This window comes from Sinohyriopsis cumingii, chromosome 1 (assembly GCF_028554795.1).
Source record: "Sinohyriopsis cumingii isolate HCF-2022 chromosome 1, ASM2855479v2, whole genome shotgun sequence".
NCBI classification, from domain to species: Eukaryota; Metazoa; Mollusca; class Bivalvia; order Unionida; family Unionidae; genus Sinohyriopsis; species Sinohyriopsis cumingii.
Window position 1 is genome coordinate 192,424,544 of NC_142961.1, and position 20,924 is coordinate 192,445,467.

The window sequence follows — 20,924 nt, forward strand, 5'->3', positions numbered from 1 at the left end:
TCATGTAATGAACCAAGTTTTAAAATTAGGGTAGGCAGGTAGGGATTTTAAATATATTTACAATTATATATATGATAAAGATTGGTACATATAATATACTAAGCGCATCAGGACTTGGGTAAATTAATTGAATACATTAATTTCGGGAAATTTTTTCAACCAATTTTTTTCTGGGTAGATAAAATATGTAAGGTTGATACGGTCGACCGAACAGAACCACATATCTTTTATCAGTACATTGTCGCTTGTTCTGGCAAGTAAATTTTAAAACGTTCACATATTGTATAGCAAGACCTGGCAAGCACGTTTGTCTGCTGATGGCTTCCAGTTTGTTTCGGTTCCGTGCAGTTTATACAAAGGTAAGAATTACATATTATATTTGTTTGATCTAAGCGAATGACGGAAGTATTTCATTCAATTAGTGGAAAGTAGGTATTTTCAAGAGTGTTGAAGGCACGAGTGAAAATAAATGTTTGCACACACACGATGAAATGTTTGCATTATTGACTTGGACGAACGTCTAAAACAAGAGACACACGAATGTCCACAATACCAAAGAAGGAACCTTTATGACAAGGCAAACGAAGGTTAAGATACTTGCGTATTTTGTTTCCTAGATCCGAACATACATCCATGCATTGTATATTTCATAAACCACAAATAAATATAAATAAATCACATATACATCATAAATAACACATCCCATGAAACAGGCATATTGTGTTGGCCAGGTCTATTCACACATCCGTGCATTGCATACATCAAAACTCACACATCCCATGAAAATACACACAGTGTTTTGCCAGGCCCTTGCACACATCCATGCATTTGTTATTATCTAACACATGATTAATATAAGTCATAATGTTATAATTGTGTAGTTTTAGTTCTTTGGGGGAAACGTATTGTGCAGGTAAAGCCTTAATTTGTAAATTATTCTAACTCCGATAATTATAAATTGTTTGAGCGTCCTGTAATTTGATTGGATTTAAACTGTTGCTGTAAGCTCTCCTCGATAAACGAAAGGTCCTTAAAGAAATTAGACTAAAAGGCCACAGATCAGGTTTTCTTCAAGGCTGTCGGAGACACAAAAAGCTTTTGACAGAATTTAGCATTTCCATTAGAGTCGGTTATAGTGTACATATCATTTCCATTAGAGTCGGTTATAGTGTACATAGCATTTCCATTAGAGTCTGTTATAGTGTACATATTATTCCCATTAGAGATTAATATACGTTACATGCCATTTCCATTTGAGCTTATTATACTGTACATCACATTTCCATTAGAGTTTGTTATACTGTACATAGCATTTCCATTTGAGTTTATTATACTGAACATCACATTTCCATTAGAATTTGTTATAATGTAGAATGCATTTATTTTAGAGTTTGTTATACTGTACATACCGTTTCCACTGAGTTTGTTACACTGTGCATATTATTTCCATTTGAGATTATCATGCATAGCATTTCCATTAAAGTTTGTTATACTGTACAGAGCATTTCCATTTGAGTTTATTATACTGTACATCACATTTCCATTAGAATTTGTTATAATGTAGAATGCATTTATTTTAGAGTTTGTTATACTGTACATATCGTTTCCACTGAGTTTGTTACACTGTGCATAGTATTTCCATTTGAGATTATCATGCATAGCATTTCCATTAAAGTTTGTTATACTGTGCATAGAAGCTTAAGGACAGATGGGTCACAATGTAATATTGCAGGGTCACAATTTGAATGATTCAAACATGTTTTTAGCACAGAAAACGTGTAATTAGGTCCGTTAGTGTTTTTTAAAAATAAGATGCCTCGTGAGTAGTGAATGGGGTCACCCTAGGGACAATGGGAATTACCATTAAAAACACCCTTGGGTCACTCTGGGGACTATGTAAAGTTAACATTAACCACCCTGGGTCACTCTAGGGACAATGGAAATTTAACATGGGCAAAAACCCTGGGTCACTCTGGGGACAAGGGAATTTAACATTGGAGAAAGGAAAAAAATGTCTAGGGACATTCTAGGGACAAAGGCATTCGAACAATGGAAATTTAACATGGGAGATATTGCTGGGTCACTCTAGGGACAATGGGAATTGAACATGGGGAATAGAGTTTGGGCTTGTCTAGGGACAAGGGGAATTGAACATGGGGAATAGAGTTTGGGCCTGTATAGGGACAAGGGAATTGAACATGGGATTTTTTTTTTTAATTTTTTTAAAAAAGGGGTAGGCAATGGAAAGTCAATCTCTTTTCGAGAAATGTGGGTGGCCCTGAAAAGGCCTTTGGGTTTCTTCTGCTTCTAATTTCTTCTATTTCTCCACCAACTTCTTATTTTCTCTCCCACACTCTTTTTCTTCTTTTCTTTCTTTTCTTCCTTTTTCTTTCTCTTCTTTCTTCTTCTCCTCCTCTTCTTTCTTCCTCTTCTCATTTTCATCTTCTTTTTTAATTTTTTCATTCCATGCTCTTATCCTTATCCTTTCCTCTTCATCCTCCTTCTCCTCCTTTATTTCTTTCATCACATTACTTATCATGTCCTTTACTTTTCGTAAGTTGTTAATCTCCATCTTCACTCGATGGGGACTATAAGAATAGTGATCTTCGTTTAGCCTCACTAGCATTTGTTCCATCATGCCCAAATTGTCCAGGACGTCTTGCAATGTTTGCAATTTATCGAGGTGGTTTGAAGCCATCTTCTCTGTAGAATGGTTTGAACGACGAATACTGTGGGTTCTTATACGAAAAGCGCGGACGTGATGGAAAACATCCCCCTCAAACGAAATTGATCTTACCTAGATCATGACCTAACAACGCGCGGACGTGAAGGAAAACATCCCCTACTTTCTCATTTCATATAATCTACTATCCACATAAGTGAAGCAACATTTAACAAACCCCAAATCTACTATTTACACACTCAAATCGTTAAAACAAAATCCATAATTTACTATCCACACAATCGTACGTGAGCGGTCACAAAACCCAGACTATACTCTCCACATACGCTAACAAACAATAAACAAACCCATAATCTACTATTCACACAAACTTACGTGAGCGCTTACAAACACAAACACACAAACACATGCCCTCACACTAGGAAAAAAAAGAGTCAGTGTTTATATTCACACTACTCTACCTACACACATTGGCAAATCGATTGTTATTTCTTTTCTAGAGTATTGGGTAGCCCTGAAAAGGGCTGTTTGTTTTTAACTCCAGGTGCACCTATCTAATGCTGGCACCTTCCTGGCCTGGTGCCACACACAAATCTTCTTCCCCAGTCTCTTTTCACTCTTTTTTGGGGGAGAGCAGAGGCGGGATAAGTGGCTTCAGAATCCCAATTTTCTGTCTCTGGGATTCTGAAATTTCTTCTCTCCTTTTCCTCCTCTTCTTTTTTTCTTCTTTCCTCCTCCTCTGTCATCCTTCCCTCTTCGACAATGGCCTCCGCGGCCAGTTCATTCAACAGGCGCCTGGCATATTCCAGGTGCATCTGGAGTTCTAGAAGCTTTACAATTCTGGTATTCATTCTCTTCATCAATCAACAAGGGTAGCTAGACTGCCCAGTGAGTTTCAATTTATACTGAAAGCGCAGACGTGAAGGAAAACATCCCCCCTGAAACATAAAATTGATCTTACCTAGATCATGACCAAAACAACGCGCGGACCTAAAAGAAACACTCACACACTTTTTTTTATACCACCCATTACTATTGTAAATAAATTTCATTAATCATTTCAATATACTATCCACATACGCAAAGCAATCCAATCAAACCCCCAAATCTACTCTCCCCACACCTCAAACAGCCAAAAACATGATCTTAATCTACTATCCACACCAACGTACGTGAGCACTTACAAACACACAATCCTATACACAAACACATACCCTCTCACTATAAAAAATGAGTCAGTGTTTATATTCACACTACTCTACCTACACACATTGGCAAATCGATTGTTATTTCTTTTCTAGAGTATTGGGGTAGCCCTGAAAAGGGCTGTTTTTTTTCTTTGTTTTTTGTTTGCTATGGCAATTTTTTAGTTTCTAAGAATGCGACGTCCTCTGAGGATAGACTTTCTGACGATAGGTCTGCTTCTTCGGAAAGAGAAGAAGAACTCTTTGGTGTCAATACGACAATCGACAAAGCCTCTCTCAGGTTCAGGTTCCTGCTGCTGCTGCTGCTGTTGTTGTTGTTGCTGTTGCTGCTGTCTCTGAAGTCTGTACTTCTCTGTCCATTTTTCTTTCTCCCTGTTCACTTCTTCTCTGAAGAGCTCTTCCATCAGGTCTTCAGTGACTTTTAGCATTCTCACATTCTCTATCTCTTCTGGCTTCGGTATCAGACTGTGTCTGACCCTATGCAAATTCACGTAGGCTTCGTTTAGCTTAGCTAGTTTGGAGTACATTTTCGTAGGAGGATGAGTCGACAATGGATGGTTAGACTGGAAACTGCCCCGGTTCTTAAAGTCAAAGCGCGGACGTAAAGGAAAACATCCCTCCACGGTTTTTGAGCCGCAACGTTCAATGAGTGTCATGAGAGGGATAGTAAGAAGTCAAAGAGCATGAATCAACATTCTTATAGCCAAACAAAAGACAAAGGCATTTTTTCAAAACACAACATTTTTTATTCAAAATCACTTAACACTAACCTACAACTCTAACATTTTTTAACAATAATCCAGCAATATAACATCAAACATTTTGTTTTAAATGACAAACATTTTTTTTTCCAACTCACACATTATTTTGGACAAGGCTGACAACGTTGTGAATGAAATTGTGATTTCCACTGTTGGAAGTCATTAGGCCATTGATGGACACTACGTTTCCTAGCTTGAGACAAAAGATAAGCAAAATGGTCACAAAACCATCGATCTACTTTCACATCGTTTCTTGAAGAAGAACGAGGATCAAAATGAGTTACTAAATGTTCTAAGGAATAGCCCAGGCTGCGATGATGCAGAAAATACACACAATATTGTCCACACACCAAGGCATCTGTGCCTTGTAATTTCATATTATTGAATCGGGTGGTCTGAGCATTTCTTCTCATAAAGTCGATGATATCGTCTTCCAAAGGGGGCAATCCATACGAATCAAAATATTCCACACATCCTTCTTGAGAAAAGTAGACGGCTACCCAGTGGGTTCCTGGGAGATGACTGTCGTCCGTGTTGATGACATAAGCTAGATGGTCTTTAGGTTTGCGATGAGGGAGTTCATCTTTAGCACAGACGACAGGATTCCAAGAAGCCGTATACGAACTGTGGTTCAAAAGGTAATAAAGTTCCCAGGTATCCATGTTTTTTTCTTCTTCACAGGTAATAATAAGTCATCAATTCGATCCTGACGTTTTGCTTGAAAATGTCTGACAAATAACCGTTTCTTCGTTTCGTCTCCTCACTCTGATTCAGGAGAGCTTCGATACGATGGATTTCTTGAGTGGTTAATGGTGGACAAGAATGTTCACGCAAGTCTTTATACCACTGGTGCAACATGACTTCGTCCGAGATGAGACTCCAAGCTTCGTCCAGATACTCGTCCAATTTTTCTTCTTGACTCAGCATCAGGCATTTATCGTGTTCAATTTGACTGGGATGATCGTTTTGACATCCATAACAATCTTTCTTGATCAATTCCGTCATTTTTTCCACCAAGTGTTTGGCAAAACAGGAGACTAAATGGGCTTCTTGTTCTGGCCATCTCGTCTTCATCATAACTACTTCATCGTCTTTGTCTTGGGATTCTCCTTCCACGGTCTCCTCACATTCCATGTCTAAAGTTTCTCCACTTGGTAAAGAGGGATAACAGTCTTCCATGGCTTCTAATAATCTACAATAACTTCTCTCAAACTGTTGATTTCTATGGTATTATCGAATTCTGCATACAGGATGACGTTCACTGTCTCTTTCGGTGGTTCTGTAAACTGAAGTTCCACACGAATCTGGCCAGATTTTATAGGGTGAAAATGTCCCTCGTCGCTGCCTTGTTCTGGAGTGAAATCAAATGCCCACAAAGCATAACCTCCTGCATAATCCTCGTACGTAATGCCGTGACTGGTGTTGGTCCCTAACTGTCCGGTGGCTTCGTACAGGGACAAATACGATCACAAGTAATTCATCTTTGTGGGATCAAAATCAGGTTCGAAAGGTCGGGTACACAAGGTCTTGCTATCGCGACTGACTTCGATTTTCTTCACGTTGAAGTGATGAAAGTTGAAAGGATTTTTAGTGAAGGCTCCGTTGAAGGCTTTATTCTCGACCATACCAAGGATTAAACGCTTGCGTAACTGTCCTTGAAACAGATGATCTTCGATCATGGATTGATGGTTAGCGGGAATGGTGAACGTTTTCATTTCCACGCGTCGTATGGGATACTTGGCGGTAGTTCTGCTCAACGTTTGACTGATGTCGTTTCCCACTTTAGGTAACACTTCCACGCGTCGTACGTAGAGTTTGGCCTCCTCGATTTGGCTTTTGGGATTGCCAGCAGCAGTATCAGCCAACAAATGGAAAGCGGCACTGCTACGATTCAGGCTCAAGCGAACATTTACCCCGTTCAGCAAATATTTCTCTTGCAACCACATGTCCAAATCCAAACGATCCATCAGTTTTAAACTCTTCTTATTTAAGATTTTGCTTCGTCTTTCCACAAACCCGTCATTGTCTTTATCTATTTCTTCAAACTCCTTCGCTTCGTCAGGTTCCCATAGCACACAAGCATTGAGATGAGTATTCTTGGCATCTATTCCGTACGTCAAGAAACTTTCCAGGTAGGCACGATAAGGGTAAGTATCCATGCTGCTGCTGACCAGTTTGTTATTCAAGTACAAGTCCACTGAGCTGAACAAGGAATGCATGAAATTGTTGACGGGAGCTATATTCTCAGTGTCTTCTACTCCACCATCATCCTTATCTAGAACTTTGACTTTCAGGTACAAGTAACTGCTATTCAGATCGATGTAATCTTCGGGCTGTCCCTTGATTTCAAACTCGATGGGAGCGGAATCGGTCAATGAGGAGACGGGATGAAATTCCACCCATTGGGATTCTTGCATGGTCATCATGGTGGGGGGCATGGCAAACAGATCTAGTTCCGGAACAGGCGCATGACTCTCGGTGCATCATTTTTTCTTTTTTTGTTGCTGTTTCTCAATAATCGAAAACGTCTAAGTCTCGAACGGTTTTTCTTTTCTTGGTCTTTCTAGCTTTAGACGTGTGAAGTCTGGTAAAAGGGTGTTTTCTTCGTCGTCTCTTTCTGCCTTGTCCTTGCTGAATGCCTGACTCAGTAGCGTGCAGGGCATTTATAGGTGTGTCTCGTTGGCCCAAAAGGTCTTTACCCGTTTGTAGCAAGACATTTTTGCCTTCCCTCATGAAGGCTTCTTTGGGGTTTTGCTTGTCGATGATGACATTTTGGAGAAATTCTTTTGCCTTGCGTCAGTGCCGCATCTTTCAAGGCGTGCAATCCACGTGTCACCATCGGTTTCAAGACTTGGGCCACCGAACGAAAGGCCGATTTCAACATATCTCCTAAACCGTGTCCTCGCTGTCGACCAACCCCTCAGTACACTGGATACATGACTTACGAATCGTGAGAGAACCGTTTTCGAAAATGGAGTTTCACCGTGACTTTTCCTTTGGTGAATGGAATATTTTGTCCCAAATCTCCTTTTATAGCAATGTTGACCGTGTCCAAATACGACTTGATGACAGGCAAATAATGAGGATGTACAAATTCGCGGTGGACGTGGTAAGTGTTTCCTCCTTCCTCGTCGGTGGCCGTGGCAGAATTTACTTTGAAAGGAATGACACGCAGTAACGGCACGAAGGTGTGTCCCACCACGTTGCACTCCACCACATCGGAGTACACAAAGATCAAATTCAGTCCCTGGTTCAGTTCTACCGGGAAACGAAAATACCTTGCAAAATGCCCGTTGTTGTCAATCTCAGCTTTCTCTATCTTTTTGGTCTTTTTATCCGTGACCAAATTGAGGTCTCCACCCAAAATGTCATACAATTCAAGGCAAAATTTAATACGTATACTTTTTTCCTCCCTTTCAAATTTGATGAGTAGACGGTGAGACAGTTTGTGGTACTCAATGGTGACACGTTTTCTTAGTCCGGTCAGAACTTTGTCAAATGTTGCATAGAATTTGTCAGCGATGGCCTCCACAAGATGTTGACCGCTAAAATAATGGCCTGAGTTAATTTTAAAGTGATAAAAGTAAAAAGGAGGAGAAGTGTCATTGCTGCTGCGGAGTAATGGGTCCTTCGCAAGAAATGATCTATGTTTAGGAGTGTTCGTCATGGTTTGCTGCACTGTTGGGTCCAGAATTTCGACGTCAAAAGTGTTTTGAGTTTCAGTGATGTTCTTGATTTGTGTTGGGTGAATCATTTCTACCAAAGCCACTTCCCAATGGGCTTCGTGATCTAATGGGATGGCCTGAGGTAATTTGGCCGTGTAACAGCACAACGTGTTGTGTGGAAACACCTCCATGGAACTGTCACTGGGTAAGGTTAAGTAAAATTGGTTTTGGTGACTCATAATCCCAGAGTTCTATGGCTGTCCGAGGGGTTACTGGACGTCAGAGACGTGTCTCCGCCCAAAATGGGGTTGTTGTGGTTGTTCGAGTGGTGACTGGCACTGGCACTGGACACAAGATTCCCGAGGAGAATTTCAGGGAGGGATTGGGAAGCAGGTAACCGATGCAACTGCTCAATAAAATGGTCCACAATTGTTTGTCCCCTTGTTGCAAACTCATATTGGCAATGGCTGCCCCGATGACACAATACAACACGAAGATTTGGCAGAAAAAGACGATTTGCGTTTTTGGCACACGTTCTCCGCACCACACCCACAAGGGTTGTTTTTGTAAATCTTGCAGAGAAGAACTAGGTGAAGGACTGGTCGACGTAGCTGCGTCTGTGTGAAAGGGCATGATGGTCAATTGTTTTAATAGTCGATGACTTGCGAAGCGTCGATTCAAGAATCAAAACTGGGTGGATATCCTTTCCAACGTACTTTGACTTCTTTGACACGTCGTTTGCCCACTTTACGGGTTCTGCGTTCGAGAATGCTTTCGATGTCGTACACGTCTTCTTTTTTGGTGACACGTTGTAACTCGGGCAAATAAAACGTTCCTTTGAGCACTTCTCCGTTCATGTCTTCCAATTTATAGACGGCAGGATGACGGCCATGCACTCGTCCAGTGACGCGAAACAATTCGGTCGTCCAGTTAGGTAAGTAACCTTTGTCGAAAGTGCGTTTGGTTTTGCCAATGCGCACCCAATCTCCTACGGCCAACTCTCCACTTTTCTGGGGGATAGCCCTCGTCGGGGACGTACCAAACAGGCGCTCAAACACCAACACTTCGTTCTCGGGAGTCACTTCTTGCGGGGCATGTCCGATGCTTCGATGGTAAGATTGGTTGTACGCTTGCACCAGGTGCGGTAAGATGTCGATGTACTTCAGAGTGTGGTGATGCGTAAAATATTTCCACATGCGTTCTTTCAAAGTGCGTTGAAAACGTTCCACGATGCTGGCTTTGGTTTCGGGATTCTCGGTGGTAAAAAATAAATGTCACGTTTCTTTAATTCTTTTTGGAAAGCTTGGTTCAGAAATTCGGTGCCTTTGTGCGTTTGCCATCGAAGAGGGTGACGACCGCTTTGTTTCAACACCCGTTGCAGGGCTCGCACTAACTCGCTGCTGGATTTGGAAGTCAAGGGTACGACCCAGGCAAATTTGGAAAAGACGTCGATGACACAAAACAAATATTTGTAGCCCGATTGTAGCTGGCCAAATGAGAGACATCGGCTAAATCGGCTTGCCATTGATGATCGATGCCTTCTACTCGGGTGCGACTTCCGGCAAACTTGCGTCGAATGGGTTTGTGTAAAGTGTAGGTAGCTTGTTCTTGTAACCATCGTTGCACTTGAGGTAAACGGAGACTTTTCAGTCGAGTTTTGGCAGCACGATACAATTTTTGAACTCCTGCGTAAACTGCAGGATGGGAGGGATCGTAGTAAATGCTGCCTAAGACATTTTACCATTTTTTTTTGTGTTTGTGTGTTAATAAGACACCCACTCTTGGAGGATGCTACTCTTTTTCTCTTGGGGTATTTTCTTGGATTGCAATGCTTTGCTTGTGCGACCGGCAATAGGTGTTGAAGAGGAGGATGTCTGAGCGGGGGATATCGGTTCTTGTTTCACTTCTGTCTACACTTTCTTTTTCTCTTGTGTTGAAGAAGGGGTGGCCATCATCTTTTTAATCCATCCAATTCTGGAGGTAGGTGGTGTTGTTAACTTGCGTACTTTTTCTGGTGGAGTTTGAAACCCTTCTTCTTCTTCTTCTTCTCCTTTGTCTGTCTTGGTCATTGGTAGTGGTGGTGCTACTGGTGATGGTGCTGGACTTTTCATCAAGGTCTTAAAATCTTTCAGAGTGGGAAGAGCTGTTTCGTCTAAAGCTTTTTGGTGAAAGAGTTGCCGTCGTTGCAAGAGTTGACCGTACTTTTGCGATTTTTCTGTTTCGGACAAATCTTGGTGATTCATCAAGGACTGCAACTCGTGTTGTAAGTGGGACATCTCGCTCAAATGGGGATTGGGAGGTAAATGCGGGGTGCGTTGTTCTTGCCAACGATGGTATTCCATCCATCGTTTGTAAGGCACTAAAGCCAGTTTTCGTCCTTCCATGGGGTTGTCAGGGGTCGATTCTGAGATCTTGGGACTTCCGAGGGCCTTTTTATCTTGCTCCCACCAGTCCTCCCAACATGGTTCCCAAGACTCCTTTCAGTATGGGGCCTAACAAGAGGGGTAAAATGCCTCCACGTTGGACCAACATCTTCTTCTTTTGACAAAGGTGAATTTTCTTTTGAACCATTTGGCGAAGAACGTGACGATGTTTGCCTAAGCATTGTTTCTGGTGTTTGGACAAAGGGATCGTGACTTTCAAGACGTTCAAACAACATTCGCACACGGTATCGATGACAACTTTGGAGGCTGATTGAATGAGATTTCTTCGTAGAGGTGGAGAAGCTTTGGACAGGACAGATAACATGTCCCCATGTTTGACTAAACGAGGAGGTTGTTTAGAAGAGGGATGTTTTCTGGAGGGTGACATCTTTGAGTCTTCAGGAGCACGAAAAACACTGATACCCCTACTTGGTCACAGACCTTTTTTATACTGGAACGCATCGCCACTGATTGTCTTTACGTCGTATCAGTTTGAGGACAGGCATGACACGTCGTGCAGGGGTACGTAACGGACTAAATCGAGCCAGTTCTTGCTTGGACAAATCCAGTAAACTTTGTAACATGCCCGATCTTTCTTGGACTTTGATTTTGGGAGAAGGTACTTTGTGAACAGCAGCCACTGCCACTAAATTGGAGGGTCCTGCCACTGGGGAAGTTCTTCTTGGGGTCATCAACGGAGATGTTCTTGGTGTGATCAATGTCTCCAAGTACTCTTCAGTTCTTGGTGTCATCAACGGAGAAGTGGATGAACTTGAGGCTGCCGGAGACGCAGTCACCGCCGAGGCAGGTCGTGGTTTGCGAGTGTAAAGTTGCGTCCTGGCCGAAGTGCCTCTCTTGCGACCAGTTTTCTTCTGTGGACTTTTCTTTTTCTGGGGGCTTCTTTTCTTTTTCCGGGGTGGTGTCTGGTAAGAGGAGGGTCCCGCCACTGGAGAAGTTCTCCTTGGGGACCTGGTCTTTTTCTCCTTCTTGGAACTTCGTTTGACTTTTTTCTTGGGGAGAAGTTTGGGGGCGTTAGAATCCCATCTTAAGAGAGAGCGAATGATGATCCCTCCTAGAGTACCGCTCCCTCCAGGTTTCAAAATGATTTGTTTTTTTGGTTTGAGTGTCGATGCGGGGATCGGCCAGTTGGGTCAATGCGACTTTGTTTCGATCAAAAAAGCGTTTGGTTTGATGAGGAATCTGAATGATTCCTTGGAGTAATTGACCTGCCGTCACCGTGAACCATCGTAAGACTTCTTTGAGACTAGTTTCTAAGACACGAGCTCGTGTTTGTGGATTTTTTTCTCGACTGATGCCATACAAGGCACGAATCAATTTGACGGGAAGATGCGACTGAAGGGACGTCATGTTCAAAATGTGTGTGAGACAGACGAAAAGGGTCTGAGGTTTTTATATATTTTCTTTGTGGAGTGAAATTAAGTCGAGGACGGAGACGTGTACAGGACAGGACCTCCGTCTTGGCACCAGTGGTGAAACAAGTGGGTACAAAATCGCAAATCATCGGGGGTCGTAGGTTTCAAATCGACGAGTAAATAGGCGTGTGGAGTTTGAGTGGCATCGTCGTACGCCTGAGTCAGCCAAGGTGTCCCTAACTGTTTGACTAAGACTTGCACTTGCGATTTATCTCGAGGGCTTTTAAACAAGACCACGTAATGCGCTTTGAGACTGATGGTGCGATAGGCTTTACTTTGTTGAAACAAATTTTGGGTGATGTAAACGACACTGGCATTACGGTGATGCCCTTTGCGCGTGAACCACAGTTTAATTTCTTCTTCGTCTTCTCCTAACATATCGTCAGAAATGACCAAATGGGTTTGACGGGAGTCAGAGACGATGCCGTCGTCTTCTTTAGGAATGCTTTCCACAAACACGATGGAATCGCCTTGACTTTCTCGCAAGAGGCTGTACGCCGATTGCCACTCTTTGTAACACCACACGATCCGCTGAGGTGGTCAATCGATCAAATGATGTTTATGTTCGATCAAACGTTTGACGAATTCGGTTTTGCCTGAACCGCTAGGTCCGGCAATGAGCATGTTAAAGGGATGACGAAGATACAAAGCCTCCCAACTGGCACGATCTAAGTGTTCGTCGATGACTTTGACAGTAGAGGAAGAGGGAATAGAGACAGCAGAGGTAGCCATAGTATTGGGAATGTCACTTGTGACACGAAAACAAACAAGACGAGAGTTTATATACTTTTTTCAGGACACGTTTATTGAATGTTTTAAACATGAATACGAAAGAAAAAAATACATAAAAGCCAAAGGCTTAAGTACAACGATAAAAGGTACATGATAACCATCAACGTGGAATAAACACAAGTGTCTGTACAACATGTTTTGGGTAATGTTCTCACCAGTTCTATAGGGGGTAAGGTCACACAAGTGTCCTCCCGAAAGGGTCTTTCAGGCATGTCCACGACAATCCTGTCCTGGGTGACGGGGTTCTTCTGGTACTGTCACTAACACAGGTTGAAAAGTCGCAAGGCTCACAATAGCATTCCACTTCAGAAGCCCCACACTTGAATTGTGCCTTTCTAAACTTGTTTTGTGTTTCTCTGAAAGTATTCATCTTGTTCACTTGGTCTTGGTAGTCCCAATGAACTATCGATCTTGCCTAGGGTTCCTTTTTATATACAGACCAATACCGACGTGTCCATACGGTAAGGTGAAATGATTGGAAAGTCGCACTCGCTTCTGGTACACGATTTGATAGACTTTTTCCAAGGGTCGACTGACGATGTGGTGAGTGGGTAAACGTACAATCTTGTTCGGTTGGTAGGTGGTCACTTTAAAGTGTTCATCCTCTCCCGATTGCAAGGCTTCTTTCAATACCCAAAGTTCACCACTCGACTGGTACGATAATTCAGAGTCAATCCTTTCACTTTGCACTGCGTGTGCACTTCTCCTTGTTTGTCCCGGTATTCGTAACCGTAATTTTTAGGACCACCACTGACGAAACTTAGAATCTTGTCATCGGGATGCTCGTCTGTCCAGGTTCCTAAACGGTCTCCTTCGATGTCAGGGTGCTGTTGACTCGGGTGATGGATGGAAATGCAACTGTCCTTGTCAAAGTACAGGACACGTTCCTCTAACAGTTCTAAAGCTTTGTACAATTTTAAGCGAGCATGAGCTATCACGTAAGCCGCAATGATGACATTTCCAAAGGGGTCGTCTTGTACAAAGTCCAAATCTTCTTCGTAATTGACCAAGATCAAATCATCGCGAACGACGTCCACGTGTTTCAAGTATTTGGTTTTGTCGTGAATCATCTGGAAGTAGCGGGAAGGTTCTGTCAAATACTCCGTCTTGATTAAACACGGTCGTTGTGCCATTTTACCCCACAAGCAATTTAACATCACTTTGGCAAACGATCGCCTGCCTTAGTTTTTCTCGATGTGGTCTAAAGAGATGCCTTCTTGTTCATAGTATTTTTCTTTGAATTGTATTTGTTCTTCGGGAGTGTGACACCAGGACGGATAGCCGCTGGCTTCTTGCTTCAGTTTCAAAAAGGCATCCACGTAGTCGGCGAAAATGCCTTTCTGACTGGGGTCACCCTTGTGGTATTGTTGTGTCTTGGAAAAGTGGCAAATGTCGTACACTTCTAACAGTTGGTATCCCATGTCCAGAGCTTTGAACAATTCCACGCTGACCCACGTCCCCGTCAAGGCCCGTTCTTCCTGGATGTGCTGACAAGGTTGGTCTTGGTTGCACGTTTCGGCACAAGTACGGCACAATGGAAACATCATTTTGCCTTGGCAATGGTGAGGTAGCACGGGATGGTATAGGTTCGTGGGAGGCAAAACTTTACACTTGATCAAGCCTTCGTATTGTCGAATGTTTTTCAGGTCGATGTGTTCCGTGAACAATTGTGGGTGCCCTACAGGAAAGCGACAATATTTGCACACGTAGGGATACAGCGAACACACGTCCAAGTATTTCATTTCTTCTCCTTTCTCTTCGTCGGCTTGGTACAGCAAACAGGTGGCATTGGTCCTTCCTCCGTACAAAGTATCCCTCGGGTTCAGGGGGTCCATCAGCTTGTAACTTTCCACGACACGTTTAAACTCGGGATCGGTTTTCATACGGTGATCGTACTCGTGTTCCCACATTTCCACCACTTGGTATCCTTGCTGTTCTAACTTTAGGCGTCGCTGAGAAGTGTCCTGGTACAAGTCTTCCATTGTTCGTTGTAAAAACTGATTTTTAGTGCTACGATCAGGGTAACAGACGGGAAATCCGTGAAATAAGCAACCGTTAAACTCGTACACGATCTTGGGGTTTTCTAAGTCTCAGCCATCGACCGAATACGTTCCGATGGTCTTTTCACCCCCTCCGTTGCGGGCATGCTGAATCCACTTGTCTTCCTTGTCGCACAAGTAATGTAACCAACGTAGGGCTTTGACCGAGTACTGACGTTTGACAAAGTTGGTCGTTTGAGGACTGATGACAGCCACGGTGTTTTCAGGCATGAATCGTTGTCGATACACTAAGGAACACGCTTTGGCAATGGTGCAAGCTTCTTTCAAAGGATCGACCCCTCCGTGTTCCATGAACAGTTCTCGAAATTTTCCACAGCAACGCCGTAAAATGTCCACGTCGGAAGGACAATATTTTAACATTTCTTCCTGAAAGTCGAAAGGGTCCGAGGCGTGAGCCTGCTACCAAGCGTAGAAAGCTTCTCGTTGTTCGGTACGCATGTTGTCAGGGTCGTAATAGTGAGCCTCAGGTAAATGGGTTAGAACGGCGTGTTGATTGGCTTCCGTATTGAAAAAGTGTGGAAGGTACCCTTTAGCCATTTCTGTCATTCCAAACGTTTTAGGCATTCGACTCAAAGGCATGGCCAAATAGCTCATCGAATCTTTAAACTGCACTTGTCCCACTTGCATGAAAATGATTTTGGCTCCGTTCAAAGTGACTTTAGGACGTTCGGTGCCTTGTTCCGTATAGTATCTCAAAAGAAACTGTCCATCGCGTCCGGAGATATTGTGAGCCATCACTGTGGCATGACGATGACAATCTCCGTAACGTTCGATGTCCTCTTGGCTCCACGTCTTGTCGATGGGGTCTAAGACACATTGGGCAAAATCGGCTAACGTGTTCGGTCCTCGAAAGATTTTTTCACGCCCTCCAGGAATCTTACTGCAGTGAGGGCAATGATTGAAGATAGGTTCCTGAATGCACTTCTCGCACGCTCGATGATCCACGCAGAAATTAGGAATGTGAATGCCGGTCTCTTCGAAAAAGATGAAATTGCCTTTCTTCTTGTGACCGTCCTCTTTCTCTGGTGGGGGTTGGTATTTTTGCACGTAGCATTCGTGTTCCAAGTCCACGATGTGGTGACAAATGTGACTTTTTTTTCCTGAACATACGTGTGTCTTGGTACTGTTGGTACGTAGGCCTTGTCCACACGTAGGGCACAATCTCAGCAGTGGACAAGCACATTTCTGTTGTGAACCTTGCGTCTTCAGATGTTGTTAGTAACAGGCTGGGCTGACAAACGTGCGCAGACAAGCAGGACAATGTACTCTTTCTTGTCCTTCGCTCAGACAGGGTGGAGAGGCCAAACATCCTGAGCATTTCCATCCACAATGTTTGTGTTGTTCTCGATTTTTATGGCCATGGTCACATTTCTCACAACAATAAACATATCCCAGGAATCCGGTGATACTGGTAATGGTATCGAAATGATCATCGTGATAATAGACATGAATGTATTTTCCGTCCTTAAAGTCTTTCCCTCGAAACAACAGAGGTCCGCGCATTTCTTGAGGGTGCACTTTCAAGGTGTAGAATGGAGCTAGGACATCTTGCAATTGTTGCATCTCAGGAATGCCACAGGGTGTCTTTGGACAGTCCGGCTTGTTGTAACAGGAGTTCTGCTTCATTTCGTTGTTTGGCTCGGTCCGATTTTCGAATATTCTCCCAGGCTCTTTTCCATTCTACCGTGTCGTTCTTGTTCGCATAGGTTCGTCCCACCACGATGGCTCGGGCTAAACACATCTGGTCTTGAGAATTGTGAATTCGGACGAGACTTGTTTTGGTGTTGCGAAGGTCGTCCACCAATTAGACCTTTTTGCCTCCAGTCCCTTGAGGAGGGGAGACGTGGGCCATTTTCAGTGTGGCTTTACCATCGGTGATGTTAAACTGGTCATTAGATTGTTGTACGTGTTGAATCTTGTCCATGACTTTGGAAGGGGTTAGTTCTGCGGGTCTGCTAAACTCAATCCAAACAGAGGATTTCAAGCCGTCGTGATCTATGGATAGTGTCAAGCGATCGTCTTCTTTGGGTTGACATTGTCGCTTGAGTGCAGTGAGCAAAGAATCCCACACCCCAGTGATAAACCCTTCTGCTTTCTCCAATGGTACGTCGGACTTGAAATCTTTAAACTTCACCGTGTAGGTGTAAGCCGTGGTTCTAAATTTTCTAGAGAAGCGCTTTTCCGTCTCTCGAATGGAATAGTACTTTTCAGGGTTGACTAAGGGTGGTGAACTTTGTTTAGAGGGTTCAGATTCTGGTTCACTCGTGTCCTCTTCAAAATCACTGGCATGAATTTGTGCCAAGACTTCAGCTCTGGTACGAGGCGATAGATCACGTTTCTGCCTCTTACTTTCTTCTTCTTTCTTCTCGAATGAATAGGATCGTTTCATCTTGAGTGCAAAACGTCAAATGACTCAAGTTTAAACACCATAGACTAATGTATAGTCATGGCAAACCAGCGTATATAAAAGGGTGTGTGTCTTGTCCTTTCACTATTCATTTCACTCTCAAACCGAGCACAACGATGGAAGAGACTAACCAAATCGAACGTTTCATCAGAGCTTTGCGAGGGGTCATTAGAAAATTCTCTTCAGACCAGCCGACGGACTACTCTCCTTCCTTTCGAGATAAAAGTGAAGATACTTGCTATATCTGTCAGAAGAAAGGGCATTGGTTTTCAGAGTGTCCAGACCGTCAAAAAAGAAAAAAAAACAGGGGCTAGAAAGGACAAAAGTCAAGATACCTGTTATTATTGTCAAGAAAAAGGACATTGGTCTCCAGATTGCCCAAAAAAGAAACAAGAGGAGTCAGAAGAAAAGAGGGATTCTTCAGAAGAAGAGAGAGATTCTTCAGAGGAAGAAAGCAGCCAGGTGAAGAAAAAGAAACAGGAGAAGAAAAGAAGAAGGGAAGAAAGTGGGGAGGAAGAGGAGGAAAAGACTGTGACGGTGAAGAAATTGAAAAAAAGAGAGAGTAAAAAAAAGAAACAGAAGAAGTGAATGTAATTTATAAAGTGTTCTGTTGTGAATTGTGAAATGGATTGTAACTATGGAGAAAAGAAGACATTAATTATATAAGGTAAGTGTCTTTGAGTTTTGATTTTAAATAAGAATCTACACTCACGCACTCATACACAGACACGTACTATAAGGGTAAAATGGGTGGGGTTTTTTTGAGTTATTGGCAAATTGAAAGGCTATCTCTTTTCGAGAAAAGTGGGTGGCCCTGAAAAGGGCCTTTTTTTTGGTGTAGGGGTGAGTTTAAGCAATCAACTTTAACTGCCTTAAGCCTTTGCCACGGCCGAGGCCTACTTCTGATGATGATGATTGGGTTGAAATCACTAAGGGTGGTACGGTAGGCTTAGTCACAGTGTTGACGTGTTTAGCTCGGGAAGGTCGTATTCTCTTCGGTCGTGATAAAGAAGTCTGATACATTTGTTTCAGACTTCTTAACTCCGCTAAAATGTCCAACAGTACCGTGGCCGTTTGATTTTCACCCTCTTGTTTCTTTGCTGCTACTTCTTCTTGTTGTTGTTTTTTTTCTTACCTCTTCTTGTTGCTGTTGCTGTTGCTGTATGAGAAAAGCTTGTTCCGCTTCCTTTTGTCGTTGCATAAATTTCTCCAATTCTTCTTTCTGTCTCTGTCTAAAATTCTCCACTTGCGGTAATGAAGAATGAGACGAAGGTTCCGGAACAAATTCTTGCGAGGTAAGAAAATCCACAAAATCCCAATGTACCTCTTCTGAAAGTAAGTCCGGGTTCCCTTGGGTGGTCTCCACTGCTGGTGCACCCCAGTGAATCGTTTTCTGAGTTTCCGTCATGTTGAATCACTGTCGCATAGATTGACTGCACACAGGCGCTAGCGAATCTATATAGACCACGTGACGTCACAGACTGCTCTCTTCGGATTGGATGCGGGCTGACTGAATTTTGTCACGCGTGTTTGGATTGGTCAATGAACTCAATCCGTTTCAATCCTTCCTCTCCCTATAAATAAGCGCAGTTCAGCGCAATCACTCACCTGTTCTCGGAGCCTCAAGATGTGGACCGACGTTCAATCTTCCACCCTTGTGTCAACAATGATGTTCAGGACGGACATACCCATGTATGTCCGGTCCAAGTGGACTCTTGTCGATAGGACAGATACTAGTCTATGAATGAGAAGAGTTTACATAGAAAGACAAGGATGCCTCAAGAGGGTACTTGTGTATGGACCTGCAGTTAGAAGGAGTTTAAGAAGAAGAAGATGTGACAGATGCCGTCTATGTTAATATTAACATAAAACCAAAGGCCCTTTTCAGGGCCACCCACATTTCTCGAAAAGAGATCGACTTTCCATTGCCTACCCCTTTTTTAAAAAATTTTAAAAAAAAATCCCATGTTCAAATCCCCTTGTCCCTATACAGGCCCAAACTCTATTCCCCATGTTCAATTCCCCTTGTCCCTAGACAAGCCCAAACTCTATTCCCCATGTTCAATTCCCATTGTCCCTAGAGTGACCCAGCAATATCTCCCATGTTAAATTTCCATTGTTCGAATGCCTTTGTCCCTAGAATGTCCCTAGACATTTTTTTCCTTTCTCCAATGTTAAATTCCCTTGAACCCAGAGTGACCCAGGGTTTTTTGCCCATGTTAAATTTCCATTGTCCCTAGAGTGACCCAGGGTGGTTAATGTTAACTTTACATAGTCCCCAGAGTGACCCAAGGGTGTTTTTAATGGTAATTCCCATTGTCCCTAGGGTGACCCCATTCACTACTCTCGTGTATTGGTCTATATGCTTACTATGGGCCATTGCCAATGCATATTAATGAGATCATGCCTAAGACAATATAATAGGCGATTGCGATTTATCCATTTCTCTTAAGTTATGTAATTTATGTATTGATTCAACACATTTATAACTTTATTAATTCAATTGTTATCACTAATTACTTGTCCGTACTGCTGCTTTTGAATACCTGGCAGAAACGTGTTTACAATCAAGTACAGCCTTATATTATAAGGTTGCCTATTATTGATGAAGTCGACTATAATAATTCGTCGTTATCTAACGTATCATTACTAGTCACAATGTTAAAATTTGATATATTTAGATCTTTTCAGGAAAGGTATTGTGCAGGTTATCCTTCATTTATAATTTATTATAACTCCAATAATTATGAGTTGACTGAGTGTCCTAGTTTGATTGGATTTTAACGGTCACGTAATAGTGATTTAAACGTTTGATACATCGGTAAATTCTACTCACCTTCTTCGGTTCCCAATCAGTTTCAAGTGAACTTTAGGTGAAACATTGTCTATATCAACAACGTATACCATAAAAATAACAAGCCATCCATTCCACTCCACACCCGTCCACCCCTACTGACCACAGGTCAAAAGTTGCAAACCCAGCTATTAAATTGGACCCTCAAACAACATAAAACTGCAGTCATTCCTGCACTTCAAATTTTATCTGTGTATACACAAAGCATGACTTTACCAGCTTATTCTACATTAGTAAATTACTGCCTGCTTGCTTGGATATGTTTCACCAGATGTTATTAAAAGCATAGTCGTATGGCGTGTGAGCATGGGATAGAACTAAATATAGCCCGGGCTGATGCAGTGATATTAAAACCTGCATCCTTAGGATCGCTAGTCTGACATGCTTAATACTGTACCGATACCTCCTCTAGAGGAAAATGAGTGTACATATTTCTTGGTCTGCCTGACAAAACCGTTTTCTTTAAAAAAATTATGAAAAACAATAATTTTTATTTTTATTTTTATGAGTAGCAAACAATGTTATGTAATCCATAGAAACTCGAGGGCTAGCTGATAATAGGAAAAGATGGCTCTTGAAATCGGTGTAATATGACAATCATAACTTTTGTCAAGTGTTGGAGCATGTCATTTTCAGTTAAG

The 20,924-nt window shown here is 42.5% G+C and overlaps 1 protein-coding gene across 1 annotated transcript in view; it reads left to right on the forward strand.

Moving 5' to 3' along the window:
• The first annotated feature begins 224 nt into the window (after positions 1-224).
• Positions 225-20,924, forward strand: part of LOC149808596 (methylmalonate-semialdehyde/malonate-semialdehyde dehydrogenase [acylating], mitochondrial-like) — a 141,454-nt gene continuing 120,754 nt past the window's right edge. The window contains exon 1 of the mRNA XM_089979733.1: positions 225-359. Within this exon, the coding sequence (XP_089835859.1) occupies positions 318-359 (42 nt within the window). The 5' untranslated portion in view covers positions 225-317. The remainder of the gene's footprint in view (positions 360-20,924) is intronic.